At 43.9% G+C, this 23,540-nt stretch overlaps 1 protein-coding gene across 1 annotated transcript in view; it reads left to right on the top strand.

Annotated features, from left to right (window-relative positions):
- Positions 1 to 15,540, top strand: part of KEAP1 (kelch like ECH associated protein 1) — a 60,963-nt gene extending 45,423 nt beyond the window's left edge. Inside the window, exons 3-6 of the mRNA XM_077470228.1 lie at positions 1,500 to 2,185; positions 9,855 to 10,060; positions 12,061 to 12,237; positions 13,903 to 15,540. Coding sequence (XP_077326354.1) covers positions 1,500 to 2,185; positions 9,855 to 10,060; positions 12,061 to 12,237; positions 13,903 to 14,135 — 1,302 coding nt within the window. The 3' untranslated portion in view covers positions 14,136 to 15,540. The remainder of the gene's footprint in view (positions 1 to 1,499; positions 2,186 to 9,854; positions 10,061 to 12,060; positions 12,238 to 13,902) is intronic.
- The last annotated feature ends 8,000 nt before the right edge of the window (positions 15,541 to 23,540 follow it).

Raw genomic sequence — 23,540 nt, 5'->3', positions numbered from 1 at the left:
CTCTGCACTATCAAAGGTATAAGCATAAAGCCTCTGAATTGGTAAAAATGTATCCTCTACACCGTGGTAATAATAATAATGTATAAAATTTATATGATGAAAAATCTAAAAAATAATAAGTTCTTAAAGCGGTAGTAAACCCGCACATTAAAAAAAAAAATAAAAAAAAATAAAAATAAAAAAAAGCTGCAAGGCAAAGGTATAATGAGCTAGTATGCAGCGATCTTAATTTTACCTACAGGTAAGCCTTATTATATACTTACCTGTAGGTAAAAGTGTAAACTTTGAGTATTCAACCGCTTTAATAGCCAAATAATAAAGTGACAATGTGCATTCATATAGGTGGCTGTGGAAATCTAAATAGATCCAAATACTGAAATTATAAAAAAAAAAGTGCTTATGTGCACTGTGTAAAGTTCAAATTGATCCAATTTACAGGTGTTCCATACTCCATGCGATTCAGTATGCTGGGAAAGTGATGCGATAATCAGACACTGCGTTCTCACTCAGGTGCCCCCCCCCCCCATGTAACAAGGTTAAACTGTGCGTCTGGGATCCTGGATCAATCGCCAATGTGTCTCAGTAAATCAGTGAAAAAAGGATCTCATAGTGTAGTATGCTTATGCAATTTATTGAAGCAAAAAATACACAGGTCTCACACAATATCCAGTCAGTTTTGTTCTTTGTATACCTTATTCTTACTTTTCTTGCCATCCTCAGTGTCCCCGTTTTTTTCTTGTTTTTTTCGGGCGGTTTTAACCCTTTTTCGGCCGCTAGGCGGGGGTTAAAACCGCCCCGCTAGCGGCCGAATACTGCCACTTAAACGACAGTAAAGCTGCGCTAAAAATAGTGCCGCTGACACTGCTCCCGCCCCAGTGTGAAAGGGGCCTTGGGGAGAGATCTTGGTTCTACAAGTCTCCAGATCTCTCCTATGCTGGAAAGCTTGAGATTTAAAAAAAATGTAGATCTATCTCCTTTCCAGAAAAAAAAGGCAATGTTTTGCCCAGCGTTGGACTTGACCTTTTTATGATGCCATTTCTAGCCTCCAAGGGTCAGAGATGGCAGATTACTTCTCAAGCAAACTGAGCGCACAGGAGTGGTCGTCCCCTCCTGCCTCTTGTTAAAGCAATCAAGCGGCTAAACAGCTTTTACTTTGCAGGGAACTGCCTGCTGAAAAGATATCTGAATGATGCCTGCAGGCATCATTCAGATAGCTCCACTCAAAGCCCAGGACGTCATATGAGGTCCTACGGCCGGGAAGTGGTTTAGACTTCCCTTCTATTGCTTTTCTGGGGACAACCCAAAGTTTGGAATTTTTATTTTCTCTTTTGTTGATCATGGTAATTAGGACAAACTGAGAGCGAGAATCTGACAGCTGGTATATTTCCTCTCCACACTGAAACTAAAAAAAGTCTTTCCTCTTTATTTATACTTTAATCTAGATATAGTTCATGCACATGGAGTGAGTTAATTTCCTCACACTTTCACTTATTTTGCAGGTATCAAAACAAGAGGAATTTTTCAACTTGACCCGCTGTCAGCTGGTTAACATGATTAGTCGCGATGACTTGAATGTGCGCTGCGAGTCTGAGGTCTTCCACGCTTGTATCAACTGGGTCAAGTATGACTGTGAGAACCGGCGACCCTACATCCAGGCGCTGCTGCGTGCTGTTCGCTGCCATTCACTCACCCCCAACTTCTTGAAGCTACAACTCCAGCGCTGTGAGATCTTACGAGGAGACACCCGCTGCCAGGACTACCTGTCCCAGATCTTCCAGGACCTGACCCTTCACAAACCCACTAGACCTCCTCAGGGAAGGATCCCTAATGTTCCGCAATTCATCTATGTGGGGGGTGGTTACTTCCGGCAATCGCTCAACTTTTTGGAGGCCTATAACCCCATGGAGGGTGAGTGGCTCAGCTTGGCTTCTCTAGAGACTCCCCGGAGTGGCCTTGCTGGGTGTGTGCTTGGGGGACTCTTTTATGCAGTTGGGGGTCGCAACAACGCTCCTGACCTCAATGAGGACTCCAATGCCCTGGACTGCTACAATCCCATGAACAACCAGTGGTCTCCATGTGCACCAATGAGCGTACCCAGGAACAGGGTGGGCGCTGGAGTTATTGATGGACAGATTTACGCAGTGGGTGGATCTCACGGGTGTCTCCATCATAACAGCGTGGAGAGGTGGGTACATTAAAGATATTGGTGCATGGACAGCTTGTGTATGGCTACCCTCTGTTCAGCATGAGCTGTCACTACCTTCCTAATTCTTTGTGTGGTGTGTAGGGCTGAAACAATTAATCGACAACTAATCGATTATGAAAATGTTAATTAATTTCATAATCGATTAATCGGCCAGTAACAAAATGGGGTTAAAGTTAATGAATCTGATATTTACCAGATTGACCTTTTAATAGTATATACACTATATCTCTCCTCTAATAGTGTATACACGATATCTCTCCGCTAATGGTGTATATACAGTATATCTCTCCTCTAATAGTATGTACAGTATAGCTCTCCTCTAATAGTATATACCCTCTAATAGTATATATGGTATATCTCCTCTAATAGTATATACAGTATATATCCCCTCAAATATATACAGTATATCTCTTCTGTCATTCTCAGAGTGGATTCTATAGTTTGCTCCCTAACCATATAGTTGTTTATTTATATTCACCACTGCATATAGAGATATTTCAGAATAAATTGCCTTTTTTTTTAAAACTGTACATATTAACTAAATTATACACCACGCTTTTTTGTTTTTTTTTTAAGACTATTAACCAATTAATCGAAACAATAATCAGTCAACTAATCGATTATGAAAATAATCGTTAGTTGCAGCCCTAGTTGTGTGTAGGTATTCAAAGGTTCACTTCGAACGTGGGTTTTTTTTTATTTTTTTTATTACCTTCTCTGTGTAAGAGTTTTGCACAAGGATGCCCCGATTCTCTTCTTTTGGGGTGCATCACTGGCACTCATGACTCCTCTTCATCGGGTGCCCCCTCGGAAAGCCGCTTTCCCACGCTTCCGGGTCCTGCTGCTGTGTCCATTGACCCAGACAGCAGGACTCGGCCAAGCCCCCGCTCTCGTGTCACTGGATCTTATTGACGGCAGCGGGAGCCATTGGCTCCTGCTGCTAACAATCTATCCAATGAGGACTGAGACAGCAGCTGGAGCTGCTGGGCTCGTGCACATCCCTGGAACTGATGGGTTCAGGTAAGAAAAGGGGTGTGGGTGGGGTGCTCTGGGGGCAGCTGCCGCACAGAAGGTTTTTCACCTTTTTAATGCATAATATGCATGAGACTTTACAACCCCTTTTAAATGTTGTTTTATATTCCTTATTGACATTGATTTCTATATATTTCTGACTAACTGTAGAATTGGGTTTTATGTAGGCATAGCAGGATCTCGGATTACACCAATGTCTGACACCCCTTTCCTCTCAATAGGTGGGGGTGTTAGATTAACTCTTTAAAGCGGAGTTTCAGCCAAAAGTGGAACATTCGCTTCCCCACCTCCGATGCCACATTTTGGCACCCTTCAGGAGGGAGTGGGTACCTGTGTTTTGACAGGTACCCTTCCCCACTTGCAGAGATGGCTCCTTCCTTTGGATGTTCGGCCCCCTCCTCCTTTCTCCACCGCCTGGCCTCTGAGAGGGAACTGTCTCTGAAGCTGACAGGCTTCACTGCCGGTTTCCCTTAGTGGAGATGGCGGTGGCAGTACCCGACAGCTGATCCAAAGATCAGCTTGGGTGCTGATATCGTGGGCTCCCTGGACGGTAAGTGTCCATATATTAAAAGTCAGCAGCTACAGTAATTTATAGCTGCTGACTTGAATTTTTTTTTCTTTTTTTTTTCCCAGGCTGGGGAAAACCTTTAATTGGTGACAGTTTTGGGGGCATTTTGTGTTGCTGTCTCTGGAAGGAAATGTAGATTGGCTCCTTAAAACACCCCCTGCCCAGCAGCACACACTTGGATATCCTTCACTCCCTGCTGTTCCATTTGGCTGATGGGATAGATGGAAATATGTTGGGCATGGAGAAGCATGTGAGTAATGCAAGAGCGCTGGTGCATGGCCCAGAATAAGGGGACACGGTCAACCCTGTGTAAGATGTGATTGGTAAATTGAGTTTACAAAGGGCTGTTTGTTCACTTTCTATGGCTGAATGGAGTGGCTAGTGGGGTAAAGAGAGGTAAGGGAGTATTAATGTTGATGTAAACCCACTCTCATCCTTTCTAATCTACTGCAATATTGGTTATCTAGAAGGATATACATGCCCCCTGCATGTATAATTATCTGTCAAATGTCTCACCTCTGTCTGCTATGAGACCTGAAAAACTGCAGATTCTGTGAGTGGGTCTGTTTTCCAGGGCTCAGTGGGTGGAGTCCTGATGTCAGACTCCCCGCCCACCTCTACACTCCCCTGATCAACATGCATTTTCTCCTGTGTATTTCTTACACTGAACTTCTGCTATGATCACTAACATCCAGTCAAAACCCAGAAAAGTCTCCACCTGACTTCAGCATGCCAAATCATGCTGAGGTGTGGAACAGCCAATCCTGGCAGATCAGCAGAAGAAAGGAGGGGGGGGGGAATTAAAAAATAATGCATGTCTTAGGCTAGTGCACAAGATATGTAAATCACCTGTCACTCACAGCAAGGGGGAAAAGTTTTATTTTACTGAAAAAAGATATGAGGATTGCTCAGAGCTGGATTAACTCTTTGTGGCAAGACTGGGCACAGCTGATCTGAAGTCCCGTACTCTATATTGTGCCAGACAAATTAAAAAAAATTTGGGTTTACATCCACTTTAAGGTAATTTTATTTTTTTTGCGTGGTTTAAGCAGTTCTAGAAAATGACCTAACAAAAATCCAACATAACTACAAGGAACATTGCCGGCCTTCAGTGTGATGTATCCCTTGTGCCTCTGTCTTTTAGTTCAGTAGTATCTTCCTCTTTCAATGCATCCCAGCTCTGTAATCTGGTGCATAGAACCGAGGAGCTGTCACAGGCGCTCCTCAAGTGTCCAACTATACCCACACTTTCCATTCAGCTACAGCTTCTATGAATGGAGTGGGGGTGAACCTTTCAGTCCTCTGCCCATCCTCCATTCATCGATCACGTTTCATTCATAGAAGCTGTAATATGGTTTCTATGAATGGAGGAGCTTGGCAGAAATGATGGGCATAGCTGGGTACCCCTCATTTCTGTTAACCCCTGCCACACAGGAAGATTATGGCAGTGGAGGGGGACACCAGAGAATAGGAGGATTACTACTAAACTAGGCGACACATCATGTATTTTTTTAATTGTAAAAAAAAAATGTGTTCCACCCAAGCACATAACCCCCCCCCCCCCCCCCCCCCAAAAAAAAATATTTTCAGGCTCCCCACATATATGCATGTAAAGTGATAATATGGGGGGGGGAATAGAATGAATGATATAAACTATTCTGGTATCCCCTTTTGGGAGCACAGGGGATAATTATGAGCTATTTGGCACAATTTGATTCAGTGACTTTTTTTTTTTTTTTTTCTGTTCCTTATCAGATTTCCCGGCAGATGACACAAGTGGTGTTATTGTGCCCTTTGCACTTTAGTCTCTCACATTTTTCCCTGGCAGAGCCTGTCTTGGTAATCATTAGTCTATTCTGGCATCCACCATCAGGAATGGACAGCTACAGGGGCTGATGTCACCACTGAAGATTAGCGATTCACAGAATAAACTAGGACTATAGCTTAAAAAAAAACATAAAAATGAATGCTCTTTTGAAGGGTCGCTTAGTAATTGGGCTATTTGGGCTTTGGGAGCTCCTTCAGTTTTACTGGTCCCTGGGTGCCATTATTCTCAAGTTTCCACTCGCTTTGCTGTGGAAGTGATTGTTTTGAGATAGTGATGACCTCGTTCTATAGGTCGTGCTTTTCTCTGTCCTGTAGTATTGAGGAAGCATTTTCCTGCTGATTTTGCCGCTGTACAGAGCACAGTTCTCTTCCCTCTCAGCTGAGGTTTCTATTAATGGTCCTGCAGAATTTTACGGTCATTTTCTAATGCAGGTGTATCACCTCACCCTTCCCTACAGATTTTCTGCTTCATCTGAATAATTGGTGGCTATAGCGGTGGCTGAACCATCAGCTGCTGAAACGCTGTCTGTTTTCTGAATCGCTCAAACCCCTTTTTAATACTTTTTAGTGGTTGCAGTTCATTCTTGACTGAAAATGACATAATGGACTATTTGCACCCCCCAAGTGTTTACAATCTTTGTATCCATTTAGTGAGAACTTTGTGTAAAAGTGGTACATTTCAATTGCTTCACAAGTAAACTACCATACCATTGGATAACAACCTGGCATTCAAGGACCCCACAGATAGGCAGTTGGTGGCCTTTTCTAGAACATTTTTATTCAGTGGGTTCTGCTTCATTCTGGCAGTAGTTCCTCTTCCATTCCTTCCTGTCTTTCGAGGAATGTCCCTTTTTGGTTCAGCTGGTAATTTCTATCAAGTATGCTTTGGAGGCAGGTGCATGCAGAAGAAGCCTAAGGATTGACTGCTAGGTCATTTTTATCTGTGTCTGGTCATAAGCATCCTTCTTGCATCAGGACACCCTCAGCTTCCACTTCAAGACCTCTTTAGCCCCATCCACCACATGCCCTCCTTGGCATGACGGGGCACCCCTATTTTCCAGAGTGGGACGGCTTCTGTTGTTTTGCAGATGCTTGAACCACCTTGGAGGTGCTAGTAGTGGTGTGCCAGCAACTAGCCAATCTTCAGTGGGTACACTCTGGACCAAGAATGTGCTTATAAACACTCTTATCATTTCAGAGGTCTTGGTTGTTGGAGGAATCTTAATTTCACTTTCAATTATTTTTTAAGAGACTATTGCCTTTCCATTCTCTGATCAACATGTGAGCGATCTGTGGGTGGGTAGATCTGGATTTTGTCAGCCTGGACCAACAAGAAGAAGCCGCACAGTGGTATGGTGGCGGCACCCTTCTCCAGTTATTTTGGGTCTTGAAATTGGATGACTTTATAGAACAGCCCATTCACACCTCATATTTTCTTTTGTTCAGCCAGCGTATTGAACGAAAAAAAACAACTTGAATCCTCCTTGCTGAGCTATTGTATTCTGACCATGAGGAGCTTTCCCTGCAATCAGAATACACTGATTAGTATTGCAGGCTATGAAAACCTTGCCCAACCAGTGAATTTTGATCCATGCATGGCCGGGTTAAGTGTCATTAGTTCTGTTTAGTAGTATGTGTGTGTATGTGTATATGTGTATATGTGTGTGTGTATATATATTTATTTATACCACAGTGTGGACGGAAAATTATTCAGACCCCCTTAATTTTTTTCTCTTTGTTATATTGCAGCCATTTGCTAAAATCATTTTTTAAAGTTGGTGTAAACCCCAAAAAATACATTTTTTTTTATTTTATTTTTTATATGTCATAATGTAGAGTATAAGATTTCCTATCATTTGAGCCCAGTCTTGCCACAAAGTAAATCCAGCTCTGAGCAATCCTCTTTTATTGTTCAGTCAGATAAATCTTGACAAACGGAGAAAAAAAACTTTGTCAAATCCTCCACCTTGCTGTGAGTGACAGGTGATTTACATATCTTCTGCATTAGCCTAAGAGACATGCATTATTTTTTAATTCCCTCCCACTCCTTTCTTCTGCTGCTCTGCCAGGATTGGCTGTTCCACACCTCAGCATAATTGGGCATGCTGAAGTCATGTGGTTACTTTCCTGTCTTTTCACTGGATGTTAGTGATCATAGCAGAAGTTCAGTGTAAGAAATACACAGGGAAAAAAATGCATATTGACAAGGGGAGTGTAGAGGTGGGCGGGGAGTCTACTGACATCACGACTTCACCCACCGAGCTCCAGACAACAGACCCACCCACAGAATCTGCAGTTTTTCGGTTCTCATAGCAGACAGAGGGGAGACATTTGACAGGTAAAGATGCATGCAGGCGGCATGTATATCCTTATAGATAACCCCTATGGCAGTAGTTTAGAAAGGATGACATTGGGGTTACATCCACTTTGTTTATTTTTTCCTCATTAATGTACACACAGCACCCCATATTGACATAAAAACACAGAATTGTTGACATTTTTGCAGATTTATTAAAAAAGTAAAACTGAAATATTACATGGTCCTAAGTATTCAGACCCTTTACTGTGACACTCGTATATTTAACTCATATGCTGTCCATTTCTTCTGATCTCCTTGAGATGGTTCTACACCTTCATTGGAGTCCAGCTGTGTTTGATTATACTGTTTAGGAAAGCCACACACCTGTCTATATAAGACCTTACAGCTCACAGTGCATGTCAGAGCAAATGAGAATCATGGGGCCAAAAGGAACTGCCTGAAGATCTCAGAGACAGAATTGTGGCAAGGCACAGATCTGGCCAAGGTTACAATAAAATTTCTGCACTTAAGGTACCCAAGAGCACAGTGGCCTCCATAATCCTTAAATGGAAGACGTTTGGGATGACCAGAACCCTTCCTAGAGCTGGCTGTCTGGCCAAACTGCGCTATCTTGGGAGAAGAGCCTTGGTGAGAGAGGTAAAGAAGAACCCAAAGATCACTGTGGCTGAGCTCCAGAGATGTTGGGAGAAAGTTGTAGAAAGTCAACCATCACTGCAGCCCTCCACCAGTCGGGGCTTTATGTCAGAGTGGCCCAACGGAAGCCTCTCCTCAGTGCAAGACACATGAAAGCACGCATGGAGTTTGCTAAAAAAAAAAAAAAAATGTGAACGACTCCAAGATGGTGAGAAATAAGATTCTTTGGTCTGATGAGACCAAGATAGAAATTTTTGGCCTTCATTCTAAGCAGTATGTGTGGAGAAAACCAGGTACTGCTCATCACCTGTCCAATACAGTCCCAACAGTGAAGCATGGTGGTGGCAGCATCATGCTGTAGGGGTGTTGTTCAGCTGCAGGGACAGGACGACTGGTAGCAATCGAGGGAAAGATGAATGCGGCCAAGTACAGGGATATCCGGATAAAAAGCTTCTCCAGAGTGCTCAGGTCCTCAGACTGGGCCGAAGGTTTACCTTCCAACAAGACAATGAACCAAAGCACACAGCTAAAATAATGGAGTGTCTTCACAACAACTCTGTGACTGTTCTTGAATGGCCCAGCCAGAGCTCTGACTTAAACCCAATTGAACATTTCTGAAGAGACCTAAAAATAGCTGTTTACCATCCAACCTGACAGAACTGGAGAGGATCTGCAAGGAGGAATGGCAGAGGATCCCCAAATCCAGGTGTGAAAAACTTGTTGCATCTTTCCCAAAAAAGACTCATGGCTGTATTAGATCAAGAGGGTGCTTCTACTAAATACTGAGCAAAGGGCCTGAATATTTAGGATCATGTGATATTTCAGTTTTTCTTTTTTAATAAATCTGCAAAAATGTAAATTCTGTGTTTTTTTTTCTGTCAATATGGGGTGCTGTGTTTACATTAATGAGGAAAAAAAATAACTTAAATGATTTTAGTAAATGGCTGCAATATAACAAAGTGAAAAATTTAAAAATTTAAAAAAAAATTAATATTATATAATATAATCTTATTTAGACTAGAAAAAGTTTAGAACCCCTGTCATGCTTGTATTGGTTAGAAATCCTACATTAACCTCAGCCACCTGTGTGTAAGCAAATGGCACCAGGCCTCCAGTGACTCCACAAAAACTAAAGTCCAAAAATGTCAGTTATAAACTTTCATTGAAGCAATAAAAGATGACGGCTCCATCTGCTTGTCCATTTGTCTTCTGGGACTTTCCATCCTCTCGCTATGTTTTGACGTGTGTTGTCTTATTTTTCACCCCAGGTATGACCCTGAGAAGGATGAGTGGCAGCTCGTAGCTCCAATGAAGACTCGTCGGATTGGAGTGGGTGTGGCAGTCATCAACCGACTCCTTTATGCGGTGGGCGGCTTTGATGGGACGAATAGACTGAACTCTGCAGAGTGCTATTACCCCGAAACGGATGAGTGGCGGGATATTGCAGCTATGAATGTTGTACGCAGCGGCGCCGGTAAGTGCCGAGTACTGCTCTCCCACCTTCCTATTTGATGAGGGAAAGATTGGTGACATGCTTGCTGGCATGTACAAATTTTAAAATCACTTTAGGATGAATACAGTAGAGAAGCATATCTCAACCAGAGTTACTGGGATCCCCAGGGTTCCCCCAAATGTTATGGGTTCCTTGATCAATGAGCATTTTCTGCCTCTCGGGTAAGTTCTAACAGACAACGCTGATCTTTTCATCACTCTGTAATGAAAGGTCATCTTCCACTGTCCTCACTAACCAATGTAACTTCTAAATGCCACCAATGCAAGTTAGTACCTCTCTACTGACTAGGGGTCAACCAATTATTGGGGGGGTGGATATTCAAATTTTTAACTATCGGTCAGAAACGTATCGATATTGCTTTCATCTGGGTCTCCAGTCCCACCGGGAGGCCCGAGCAGCAGTCAGTCAGCTGGCCGGAGACCCGAACAAAGCCGGAAATCGGCTTTGATCAGGTCTCGACTTCCGGAAGCGATGTCATGACATGTTTACTGAAGCCTTAAAGGCACCCGTTTTTAAGAAATAGAAAGTATTCAAAACCACCAATCTTGGTGTTTTTGAATACTTTCAAGTGCAGAGGAGGGGTTTGTGGTCTTTATAGATGGAGTACCTGCCACTGCCTATTACTGTCACAAGGGATGTTTGCATTTCTTGTGATTGCAATAAAAGTGATAATTTTTTAAAGGACAGTGTAAAAGTAAAAACGTTAAGTGTACAGAATATCAAAACCTACTATCGGCCTGAAAGGCAGGCGAAAAAACCTCCCACCCGGCCACTGCACATATACGGCCGGGTGGCCCTTTCCTCTTTCTGAGTGGGCATTCAGGAACGTCCCTCAGAACGAGTGCTCGCAGCGCGGCTCCATCCTGTGATCATTATGATCACAGAATCCAGCTGAGCAGAGATCGGGATATGAGCGCTGTGATTGGCCCTCCCCATCACGTCACAGCTTTATGAAGAGAAATTACTTATTTGCAAAATTTTATTACAGAAACCTAAGAGAAATAATTTTTTCTTTTTTTTGGAAAATTTTCGGTAGTATGCACCGCATACTAGCTCATTATGAAATACTTACCTTAGAACGAGGCCCCGACATCTGGCACGATCCACGCCGAGGGAGCTGACATGCTCCCTCGGCGTTTCTTCCGGGTATCGCGGCTCCGACGCTGTGAGTGGCCGGAGCCGCGATATCGTCACTCCCGCACATGCGCGCGGGAGATTTCATTCCGGCCGGCCGGACACTGCCGGATTTTCAGGCCGAGAATCCCCTCGTGCGCATGCGCCGCTGCAGTCAGCGGCGCATACCGAGGGGAATATCTCCTAAACCGTAAAGGTTTAGGAGATATTTTTTTTACCTACAGGTAAGCCTTATTATAGGCTTTCCTGTAGGTAAAAGTTAAAAAAAAAAGAGTATACAACCACTTTAAGGAGATTTATCCTTCCTTTTTTTTTTTTTTTTGGATTTAATGTTCTCAACAAAAGTGAAAGACAGTCCCACATATTAGGTTGTCACCAGAACAGAAATGGAGGGAAAAATCTTCCAGTGGGGACACCAGTTCTGGTGACAAGGGATTTCCCCGTTTGGCTATGGGACAAGAAGTGAAATCTGTTAGGCACACAGAGGGTTATAGCCTTCTCTTTATCTATCCAAAATGGAAGTTACACTTTTTTTAAGAAGATGTATAGAAAATTATTTGGAAATATTCTAGTTATTGGTATCCTGGAATAGTTTGATGGCAGCAGTTTTAGTCTGATAGATTGTTTATCTGAACAGTAGAGGGCTTTCAGAATTGCCAGGTATTCCAAACTATCTTTTATATTATTTCTTGAAAACAGTCATGCATGGAGATCAATCTTCCAACAAGTGGAAGAATCAGTCCAACCAACTGGTCATTGGCAATTTGTTTTGTGGATATCTTTGTATGTATGACCTTGCAGACTTAATACTGGTTTTGCATTTACAGGCGCCTGCGCTCTAGACACCAGCTTGTATGCCATGGGGGGTTATGATGGTACAGACCAGCTGAACAGTGTGGAGAAATACGATGTGGAGAAGAACTCCTGGAGCTTTGTGGCGCCTATGAAACACCGCAGGAGCGCACTAGGAGTCACCGTTCACCAGGGAAAGATCTATGTATTAGGTAACCGAGCCTATACATGTGTGCATTTAGCTCTATTTACTCTTTACATGAACATTCACGCTTAACGCTTCAAGGACAATCCTAAGAGAAAGCTGTGATTTCAAAAGCATTAAAAGACTTTGAAACCTGTATGACTTGAATTGACCTATAGCAATTTCCAAAACCCTCCTGTAATTGCTGAATCTCCTATTGGCCAGTGTGGTTACCCATCTTAGTGTGTGTGGGATGACAGGACTTTTAAGGTAGCTCTAACTCTTTGGAAGTGTTGTCGCTTTGCCTATCAATAACCCTAGATTTGTGCCAGCCCATGACACAGAGGTTTGAGGCTGCTGCAGGTATGTGCACCTCTAGGTGCTAGGTCATTATACCTGCTGCAGTTTCTTTAAGGGGATACGGTCATGAGGGAATAACGGAGACTGCCATTGTTGAACTCTTTTCAAGAATGCTTGTTCCCTGACAGCCGATGGCTTGGTTTCAGTGCTGTTATGATGCTTTGCAGTATGCCTCACGGGCAGTTTAGGTTCCGGTGTCATCTCTTTGCCTTCAGTCTTCACAATAGACCATAAGACCTCATTCAGATAGCTGCTAGCACTGGTACGGCACGCAGCCTGCTTTTGTTTTGGCAACTGCCTCCACTCTGAGCTGCGTGCAGGCAACCTATATGCAGCCTATGCAGTGGCTGCATGGTCACAGCCACATGTAAAAATTAGACAGCTGTGCCGAAGCAGCTGCAGGGCCCTGAATGCTCCTGCTTGGCTGTCAGTTTTTGACATGTGGCTATGTCTGTGCAGCTGCTGCATCTGCATTCACTTCTTTGGGCTGCCTGTGCTTAACTCAGGGCAAAATAAGGCAGCCTGCCTGCAGTACGGGTGCTGAATGAGGCCTAGGTAGGCATCGTTACTTTTGTTCCCTGGGTAGATAGCTGACCCAGAAGTAGAGGGGTACTCTTGTTGACTAACAAAAGTGTGTATTTCAAGAATGAATGGCCTAAATTCAATTCTTCTAGACTGGGGGTTGGCAACACGTCGCTCACGGCTTACCTGTTGACTGGCAGCTAATGGCTAGATCGCAAACGGTCCCTGCTTTGTCAGTCCTCTCCCCTCAGCCTCCACCACCCTCATCTTCAATGGAAAGCAGGAGGCAGCACAGTACTGCACAAAGGGTGGGAACTGCCTCAGTTAACCTCTCAAGTTAACCAGCAGGTGATCGGTTGCTAGGACGCTGAGCGGCCCTAGCAACCAATTACCAGCTTGCTAATATTAAAAGTTAACTCCAGCAACTCCTGGCCTCACTGTCCACTTGTGTGCGGCTCTCCGCTCTGTAGTACACCCACTGCAAGGTAGGAGTTCTACCTACACACTACTGTGTGTTTGTCGGGGGGGTGGGGGGTGACTTGACATGAAGGGAGCAGAGGACACTGCTTTGGGATGGGGGTACAGAACACTATGGGGGGAGGGGGCGGCACAGGGCACTACTGAGGCGGCGGGGTGGGGGGTGATGTGAAGGGAACACTGCTATTAAGGAAGAGGGGAGGGGTATATATGAAGGGGGCAGAGGATTTACCCCTGGTTTAGCCACTTGGACCATTTTGCTTTTCTGCTCTGTTTGTTTGAAAGCCCAGTAATGATATTGAGATTTAAATCCAGCTGTTTACCTATCTTGCAGGTGGATATGATGGGACCACATTTTTGGACAGCGTGGAATGTTATGATCCTGATCAGGATTCATGGACAGAGGTGACCCAAATGTTGTCAGGACGAAGCGGTGTAGGCGTGGCTGTCACCATGGAGCCTTGCCGCAAAAATCCGTGCGAGGGATTCCTAGCTGAGAAGCAGGAGGGGAAACCACCAGAGAAACAGCGAGAGAATTGCTTCTTCTCCTCGCTCTGCAAGAAATAACCTACATCAAAGCTATATGAAGCAGCGCAGTATTACAGAGATGAACTGGCTTATTTTTTCACTATGGGTGGGAAGACACAATGGTGCCTCTACAGGAACCATTATAAACTAAGGAAAGATCTAGTGCCATGGATTTACATGTAATAAACCTACTCTTGCTAACAAGGACACTATTGAATAAAATATACATTACTGGCAGCTTTTTATGCTTGCCATTAAAATTGTATATATTTTTATTAATATCAATTTCAGAGATCTTTTTACTGTAAACTTGTGAATTTGGCCGCATTAGTAGGTAGAAATGTAATTAACTAATTCTCGGGGGTTGGAATAGAGCATAAAGTGCAATCTTTTATTTTTCTATCTATTGACATGCTGCTTTATTGTGATTTGTCTTTTTTTTTTTTTCTTCCTTTAGAAAAAATAAATAACCATTTTTATTCTAGAAGGCATAATAAGTTTTAGCTGAAAATGGTAAAACGTTTAGTAATAAACTAGCTGTCATTTTGCTTTTTAGCTTGTAAAAACCCTTTACTGCTCCTTTAGGACCAAATGCCAAAATTTTGCGTTCTCCAACAAGCTCCTTCCTAGTAACCCAAGTTACTCAGATTGCTGGTGGGGCATGCCAAGTCTGAAGAATGCTCGGGCTGTCCATCGCTCTCTGCAAAGTACATCTGTCATGTAAAAAATAAGCTGGAAAGCCTAAAATATAAAACTAATGCAAGCCATGAGATCTTAGAACTGGTAAGTTGCAATATGTTTGCCTTTTGGGTTCAATACTGCTTTAAGATTTGAGTTTAATTCTCTCGTTCCAGGCCCACCATTATAATGAAATGTCAGCACAACCTGCCCATGCGATTAATGAATTATGGGAGTCTGCCCATTAAACTACTGAGTTGCAGGAGAGTCTACCAGTCTCCAATGCCAAAAGAGGGTTTCACTGAAGACCAACCACATCCTCTAGTGCAGGGCGAACCTCTACTAGACCATTCATGAAGTGAAAGTAAACTCTCTCTGACCCACCCACCTCCAAAAGGCCTCTTATCTCTTGAGCATAAAAGGAGTGTCACCATCCATTCTGTATTTTCTGTACTAGGGTGAGCCCCCCCCCCCCCCTTTTGTAGTGGCCAAGGCTTACAACACAGGTTCCCAGAGATGAGAGGGCAAAAGACTGCCTCTCCCAGACCTTATCCTTTCTGTAATATATTTATGCAGTGTATAGATGTACAGATGTATAGGATTACAAAGAGAAAAAATGTGATTTTTGTGTTGGGCAATAATTCTGCTCCCAATCCAATGTGTGTGTATATAGGTACACTTTCTGTACCACAAATATATTATACAGTTCTTACCTTCACTTGTAATTTTAACATGGTTTTCAATATAAAGCTGTCATTCAATGAAATGCCTCCTTTTTATTTGTATAAATCAGTGTTTCTGAACCTTTTTTATTTATTTATTTTTTTGTTTTTATTTCACTTGAATTTTTTATTATTTTTATAGAAATTACAAGAAAAAGTTAACGGTTTCATATCCAAAAATCTGTGCTAAAATATGAACAAGTAAAGAAGTTCTCCCCCTGCAAATTTGTAACATTCAACAATAACATAGGGGTGAAGGACCATTGGTCCCAAGCAATATTGTACCAGTAAATAATCCATTATCGGGGCCCTGCCTGGAAATGTGATGTGCTTTGTTTTGTTAAAATAAGTCTTTCAAGTAGGGGGCACTTAAGCTATATAGAGCAGTGCAGTCGTCTATAGGACCAAAAAGTACCGCTCTTGCTCAAAGGCATAAAGAAAAGGACAAGACTGTAGCAGAGTCCAGAAAGAGATATAGGAAAGAGAGAGAAGAGAAAAGGGAGGAGAAAAAAGGCGGAGAGGGAGGAAGCCCACCTCTGTCCTGGAGGTTCACTGTAGGAATGTTAACCCATGATGTTGGATTATAATTCTTGAATGCGTGTAGGTGGTTGTTTTGGAGGGAAATAATCTAGCCGTGTAAAAATTTGGCATGTGTGTCGCTTAATATTGTTGTCAGTTTCTCATTTACCAGAATGCTTCTCAACCTTTTTAAAGTCAAGGCCCCCTTTAAAATCTTGAGGCTCCCCATTCTAAAATGTAGAAAACTAAACTAATAATTTTACATAATACAGCAACATCCACACAAATAGGACACCCAACATTAGAGATAATTTATTCTTCCAAAGCAAATACACTTTTGCAAACTGGTACTGACTAGTATTCCATTGTTACTCTCCATATCTCAGCTGGACTCCAGAGCTGACAAAGAAGGGCAGGAGAGTGGCAAACATAGGATGATGTGCAGGCACTCAATGTTGCCCCTATCAAACAATGACATCATTGGTTTTTAGGATGCCGGTGGCTAGAAGGTTGTAAAGGTGCACAATGAAAAGCTCTGTGGCCTTGTAGAAATAAGACGGGCTTTTTCCACCTGCTGTGTTGGTTACAATTTTTGAGCAAATTTTTGATATTTTCCCAAGACACCTCTAGAAACCTAAAGGTACCCTGATTGAATAGGTTGGCATAAATTATTCCAATCATCTTATTGTGTCAAAGCTGTCAGCTGAAAGTATTTTACACTGAAGGCCCTAAGTTTCCCAAATGTAAGGTTCCACTCAGACCTTTGCAATCTGCGTTCTCCATGTAGGCAACCCTTATCCATATCCACCAAGAAGAACCACTGGTTTTAATCTACCCACCAGCTTATGTGAGGCACTTTCCAACTGATTCCAGTTTTTAGTTATATAACATGTTAACAGTACATGGCTATTTTACACAGCCTCAAAAATCAAATGACTGTGAAATCCCGACAATATAAATTCTCTAGGAATCTCACTGACTCGCCTGCATCAGTACTATGGCAACTCCTCTACTCGCCAGTCTGAGCTTGATATACACCCTGGAACAGGGAATAATTTCAGAAATGACGATCCCTACTAGATTTTTATTGTGCTGCTCCTACTCCTACCTCCATGTGCATACCCAAATGGGATGCACACTGCCAGAGTACGATATCAGAGCCTATGTACACTAAAAACTCATGGGTAGACACCTGGTCTCCTGGCTGGGGGGGGGGGGGGGGGGGGGGGGGGGGTGTGAGATAAGGCAAGGGGAAGAGTAATATGTAAAATCACTGCCTCATGTCACTCAAAGAACACATACACTCTTAAAATTAATATTGACAGCCCCTTAGCCAGTTCACAGGTGAGCTGATGTCTAGATTTTGTTTTACTCCTCTCTTCGACACGGCTCTCGCCTCCCGCCTCTTCATTATACCCAGATAGCTAACTGACCTAAATGCCACAAACGCTAAAGCCTTGTACACACGATCAGATGTTCCACATACAAAACCTCAGACTTTTGTCCGAAGGGCGTTGGCCAGGAAGTTGTCTTGCATACAAATGGCAAGGAATTGTTGGCCACCAAGCACAAACGTAGTGACGTACTACGTGATTTTTCAGCTCTTTAGCTCCACCCTTTGGGTTCCTTCTGCTAATTTCATGTTAGTAGAAGTTTGGTGAGTGTTGATTTGTGCTTTTCATTTCACGTTTTTCAGTTTGTTTCTGAGCGGTCGTTCTCTCAACCAGCCATGTTGCGGAATCGGAGGAGATAACGTGTTATTTATTATTGGCCTTTAACTTTATTGCTTTGACCCAAGTCCAGTCCAGGAACAGGAGGAGGTATTCTTCGACAAAAAATTGGTTGCTTTATTAATCGTGACCAATTATGTCATATGCCTTTGCTGCGGGACATCCAGGAGAATAATCCTGATGATTTTCGGAATTCTCTCCGGACGACGGACCCCTGCTTTCACCAACGCTTGGCATTGGTGACCCCTATATTAAGAAGCAGGACACATGCATGAGGCTTTTATTTTTTGGTTGAATAATGATTTGGTATATCTTCTATATTTTTGGATGCATAGAATACACTTTTTGGTTAAGTTCTATTGGTAGATAGCATGTCTAATTTTATTTGTTTTCTTTTTTAATGCACAATAAAAAAAAATAAAAAAAAAATGTATGGACTTGTTTACACAACATGACCTACCTGAGTATTGTTGCTGACCATGTCCATCCCTTTATGACTAAAGGGTACCCATCTGATGGCTCCTTCCAGCAGGATAATGCACCATGTTACAAAGATAAATCATCTTGCCACTGGTTTCTTGAACATGACAATGAGGTCACTGTACTCCAATGGCATCCACAGTCCCCAGATATCAATCCAATAGAGCATCTTTGGGATGAGGTGGATTGGGAGATTCCCATCATGGATGCGCAGCCGAAAAATCTGCAGCAACTGTGTGATGCTATCATGTCAATATGGACCAAAATCTCAGGAATGTTTGCAACATCTTGTTGAGTCTATGCCTTGAAGCAGTAAGGCAGTTCTGAAGGCAAAAGGGGGTCCAACCAGATACTAGCAAGGTATACCTAATAAAGTGGCTGGCAAGTGTACAATTACAGGGTTAACTCGATGTCCAGCACAGGAACAATGTTAATACACGGCCTATAACTCTGGTTCCCCCTTATTGCCTGTGAAAGGCCTTGCTGTACATACTGGGTGTATAAGAGCAGAACGACCTGGCTGACAACAATGTGATAACACACAGTAGAGAATATGTAACTAAAAAAGAAAAACCTGGAGATCTAATAAATGGTATGGGCCTGCCTACTATTCTTAAGCCCTATGGGAATCCCCTGGCCAGTGGATGAATGAATATGCAGTCTTCCGGTGGTAGGTCCCTTAAACACTTGTTGAAATGTTCAATCTCAAATTGAGAGAATTTGTAATAGTCAGGGGAACGCAGGGAACATGTCCAAGGCAGATTTTCCTGGCAGAAACAAAATTCCAATGGCAGCAAAATAAGTTTAACTGAAATAAGATGTGGCCAAAGGGCCTGTTATCACTGATGCTGTGAAGGTGGCCTCTGGTCTGCTGGTGAGAGGTCATGCTGCACTCTGAGGTTCCCCTCCAAAGCCTGTAACTGGTGTGTGCTGGGGTCCTCCAGCTCAGCACAGCAGCGCTTTCTGATGCCTGGTTTCCTTTCTGGGCTCTTTTGCGGTAGTCCCTGGCGCTCTCTCCTGACAGCTCAGGCCACAGCAGTCTCTCTAGGTTCCCCCTGTTCTGTCCACTGCAGCTGGTGTCACTCTTCCACACTCTAATTTTTAAGGCAGTCTCTATTTTTTTTTTTTAAAGCCTCAAGCATACTAGATGACCTTTTATTGGTTCAACTAGATGGACCAGTGGCGGCTGGTGAAGTTTTAGGATGGGGGGCTCCAGACCCCGCCCTTCCTTTTTGACCCCTCCCATTTGGTGAAAATGGTCATGGTTTCAGTAAAATAGTTGCGTGGCTCTAAGGTGGTGTGGTTGGCATCTGAGATGGAGGGAGAGGGATGGAGGGACAGCAGGCCCAGATCCTACACAGCAATAGAAATGTGTATTCTAGAAAGTTTAACAATCAGCAGATAAAGATATTCCAAAAACCTGGTGTTAGCACTTCAATCATCCCAGCACCATGGTTATTGGCCCCCAGCGGAGCCCCTCCTTACATGCAGCCTGTGTCCCATAAAATGCAGCCTGCGTTCCACCAAATGCAGCCTTGCCCCCCCCCCCCCCCCCGGTCTCTGTGGGAGCTAGACATGGGCACCGTCAAAAAATTCATTTTGTTTTCGTTCCGTACTAAACAAAATTTGTATTTTCGTTAAAATAACGAAAGTTCGTTATGATGAATTTATCATTATGAGGGGCTCCCACCATCCCTGTGCAAAATAAACAGTGCAAAACAAACTGCGCACAACATAATCCCTATGGGAGAGCCAGACTAAGGAACATCACCGTCACCATGCATGTAGCCTTTTATCAAAATTGTATTGGATCTGAAAATCTAAGGGAGTGAAAGAAGAATACAAAGAAAGCCACACACCCCGAGATCAACAGGCAGCAGCTACAGAGCCCTGATATTCCTCCACGCCTTTATCCAGGCCTCCTGCTGCCACCTGTCTTTCTCAAGACCCCGAATCTTTCCAACCTCACCCAGAATGTTCTGCATCACCACTTCCACAGGGAGGATTTTACCCCGTAAGGATACCTGACACCGTGCGCTCCACGTGAAATAACGGACTACTAAACTAACTAAAAAAAGTGTTTCCAAATCATAATCCCGACGAGTCTGGAAAGCCCCATACACCCACTCTGCATAACTCATATGGGGGAGGAAGGGTATACTCAGAGCCCTCCCCACCCTCTTGTACACCTCTATATTAAAAGGGCACTTAAGTAGAAAGTGATCCATGGACTCCACCACTCCTCCATACTCCACTCTCGGGCAGCCCCGATCACTCATGGAAAGAAACTTCAAGTTGCCCTTCACATATAGTTTTCCATGAAAGGCAAGCCAAGCCTGATCCCTAAACTTCATTGGGATTCTCTCCAAATTAATCAACCGCAAACCCACCCCCAAAACCAGGCTTGGGCAATCCCTCAAGGCCAGTGGCTCGCAAAAAACAGAGCTCATGATCCGCTTCTCAAGAAGTTTCCTTGGAAGAGATCTGACTTCTCCTGCCATTACTTGCCACTGCCGAAGCATTTTCAAACACGGGGCAACATAAGCCGGGAGCTTATCATGCTTGACCCTCAGGCTTTTCACTGGCCCACCATTTTCCCAGTCTCGCAGAAAGGGCCTAAACCAGGACTGGAAAATACCAACCCACCCAGGCGGTCTCTCTGCCAACATGTTACCAAGATTGTACTTCACAAACATCAGAGAGAAAAAGACTACAGGGTTGATCATCCCTAGACCACCCTCCCGCCTAGAAAGGTAAGTCACATTCCTTTTGACAAGGTTTATTCTGTTCCCCCATAACACCTGGAAGAAACAAGTATAGACCCTGGTATAGAGAGAAGCTGGCAAAACGCAAACAAAACTGACATATAGAAAAATCGGAATCAGGTAAGTCTTGATCAGATCAACCTTTTCCCTCAAGGAAAGCTGCCAACCTTTCCAGCTTGCCACCTTGGCATCGGCATTCTCCAGCCTGTTCACCCAATTTGCATGACCATAGTCACCTGGGCCAAATTCAATGCCTAGAACTCTAATTTTTTGCTGGGGCTCCGGGAAGTCATCCGGGAGAACAAAGCTCTCACCTTCCACGCCCATCCAGAAGGCTTCACACTTGTCCTGGTTGACCTTTGAACCTGATGCCTCTGAATACTGTGTTATCACTGAGACCACCTCCTGCGCCTCCCCAGACCCAGAGACAAAAACAGAAACATCATCAGCATAGGCCACAACTTTCAAAGGAGGCTCACCAGCGATGCCCAAAGGTACCCCACACAATGGCCCATTCTCCAGCCTTCTGATGAAGGGGTCAATTGCAAATGCATATAACAGAGGACTCAATGGGCACCCCTGACGCACACCCGAGCCGACCACAAAGGGTTGCCCGACCCAACCATTAACTAGCGGAAAGCTTTCAGCCCCTTTGTACAAAATCTTGAGCCAATCAATGAAACCCCCCTCCAGGCCATATCTGCCAAGAAGGAGCCATAAGTACTCATGATTAACCCGATCAAAGGCCTTAGCCTGATCCAATGTCAGCAAAAATTTACCCCAACCAGCAGCCCTACAACGCTCCAAGGCCTCCCGGACGGCTAACACTGCTGAGAAAGTGCTTCTACCTTGGACCGAACAGTGCTGGTGGTGGGATAACAAACTGCCTGCCACTGGCGATAATCGCCAGAAAAAAATCTTTGCCAGTATCTTTCTATCGACATTAAGAAGGCTAATGGGGCGCCAATTCTCAATCATCGAAGGATCTTTACCCTTTGACAGAAGGATCACTGCAGATTTCCTCATGGAGGGAGGGAGAGAACCCTCATACAAACAGCTATTAAAAACCTCCGCAAGGTAGGGAGCCAGGATCGTCTTAAAACATTTATAAAATTCAGCTGTCAACCCATCTGGCCCTGGCGTTTTCTTGATGGCCAGTTTATCAATAGCCTGGACTACCTCATCTGCAGTGATTTCATCTATCAAATTCATCAAAGGAACATTACTTTCCAGTCCTGGTGTAGAGTCCAAAAAACCCAACATCCTTGTCCGATCAAGGTTCCTTCCTCCCAGGAGATTGGCATAGTATGACCTGACCACCTCCAGGATCCCTGACCTAGACTTCGTCAGAGAGCCCGTACTGTCCTTCAGGCCATGGACCGTCTTAACTACTACGCTCTGTTTACAGTTCTGGTAAGGGTCAGGCGAATGGTATTTCCCGTAATCCCTCTCCTGAACCAAAGAGGCGTGCCGGTCATATTCATGTCTCCTAAGGAGGAGCTTCACCTCAGAGATCGCCCCACAATCTCCTCCATTCGAAACAAGGCGGTCAAGTTTCCTCCGCAAACGCTGGTAGGTGATATACTTATCTTGCTGCTTCTTTCTTCCTATGGCCTTGAAAAGCCTAACAGTCCGCTGTTTTACAAGCTCCCACCATTCTGACTTACTGTTGCAAAAGTCTAGGATCGTTACCTGTGCTTGAAAAAAGTCCTCAAAGGATTGTCTTACTCTCGTCTTCCAGGAGGGCCGAATTCAATCTCCAGATACCCCTCCCCCTAGGTGGCATGTCTGAGGCATTCAGAGTCACAGACAGAATACAGTGATCAGAAAACTCCACTGCCCGACACACAGGTGCCGAAAAAGCAGAGTCTCCCTTTAAAAAAAACCTATCTATCCTACTCTGACTACTACCTCTCTGAAAAGTGAACCCCGTGCTGTCTGGGCAATGCTTAATGTGCGCATCTACCAGACCTGCTTCCCTAACTATCGCATTGAGAAAAAGGGTGTCATAGCCCAGCTTATCTCTGAAACCTCTCCTGTCTTTAGACCTAGTAATGGTGTTAAAATCACCTCCAAAGATAACCTGCTGGGCCGTAAAAAGAACAGGCTTAATCTTTGTAAAGAGGCATTTCCTGTCCCACTTCGTCTGGGGACCATAGATGTTAATCAGGCGCAAGTCCTGCCCCCTTACAGAGACGTCCAAGACCATGCATCTCCCAATCTCTACCTCAATTACCCGCCGGCACGTTACCATACCAGAAAAAAGCACTGCAACCCCGCTGTAAGGCTCGGCCGCAAGAGACCAAAATGAGGGACCACGTCTCCACTCCTTCTTTGCCAGATGTATATCAGCCAGACTACTCAGATGGGTCTCTTGTAAAAACAAAATGTCAGCATCAAACTCGCTGAGCAAAAATAAGGCCATATGACGAGCGCTTACTGATCTCAAGCTGGCAACATTAACGGTTGCCACTTTTAACGGAGTGGGAACTGCCATTAGGGTAATTGAGGCAGACGTTTCTTAGCCTGACTACTCCCTCTCCCTGGAGA

Source organism: Lithobates pipiens, unplaced genomic scaffold (genome assembly GCF_037356315.1).
Source record: "Lithobates pipiens isolate NorthernLeopardFrog02 unplaced genomic scaffold, aLitPip1_a1.2 Scaffold_8, whole genome shotgun sequence".
NCBI classification, from domain to species: Eukaryota; Metazoa; Chordata; class Amphibia; order Anura; family Ranidae; genus Lithobates; species Lithobates pipiens.
This window is presented reverse-complemented; position numbering and strand designations above follow the sequence as displayed.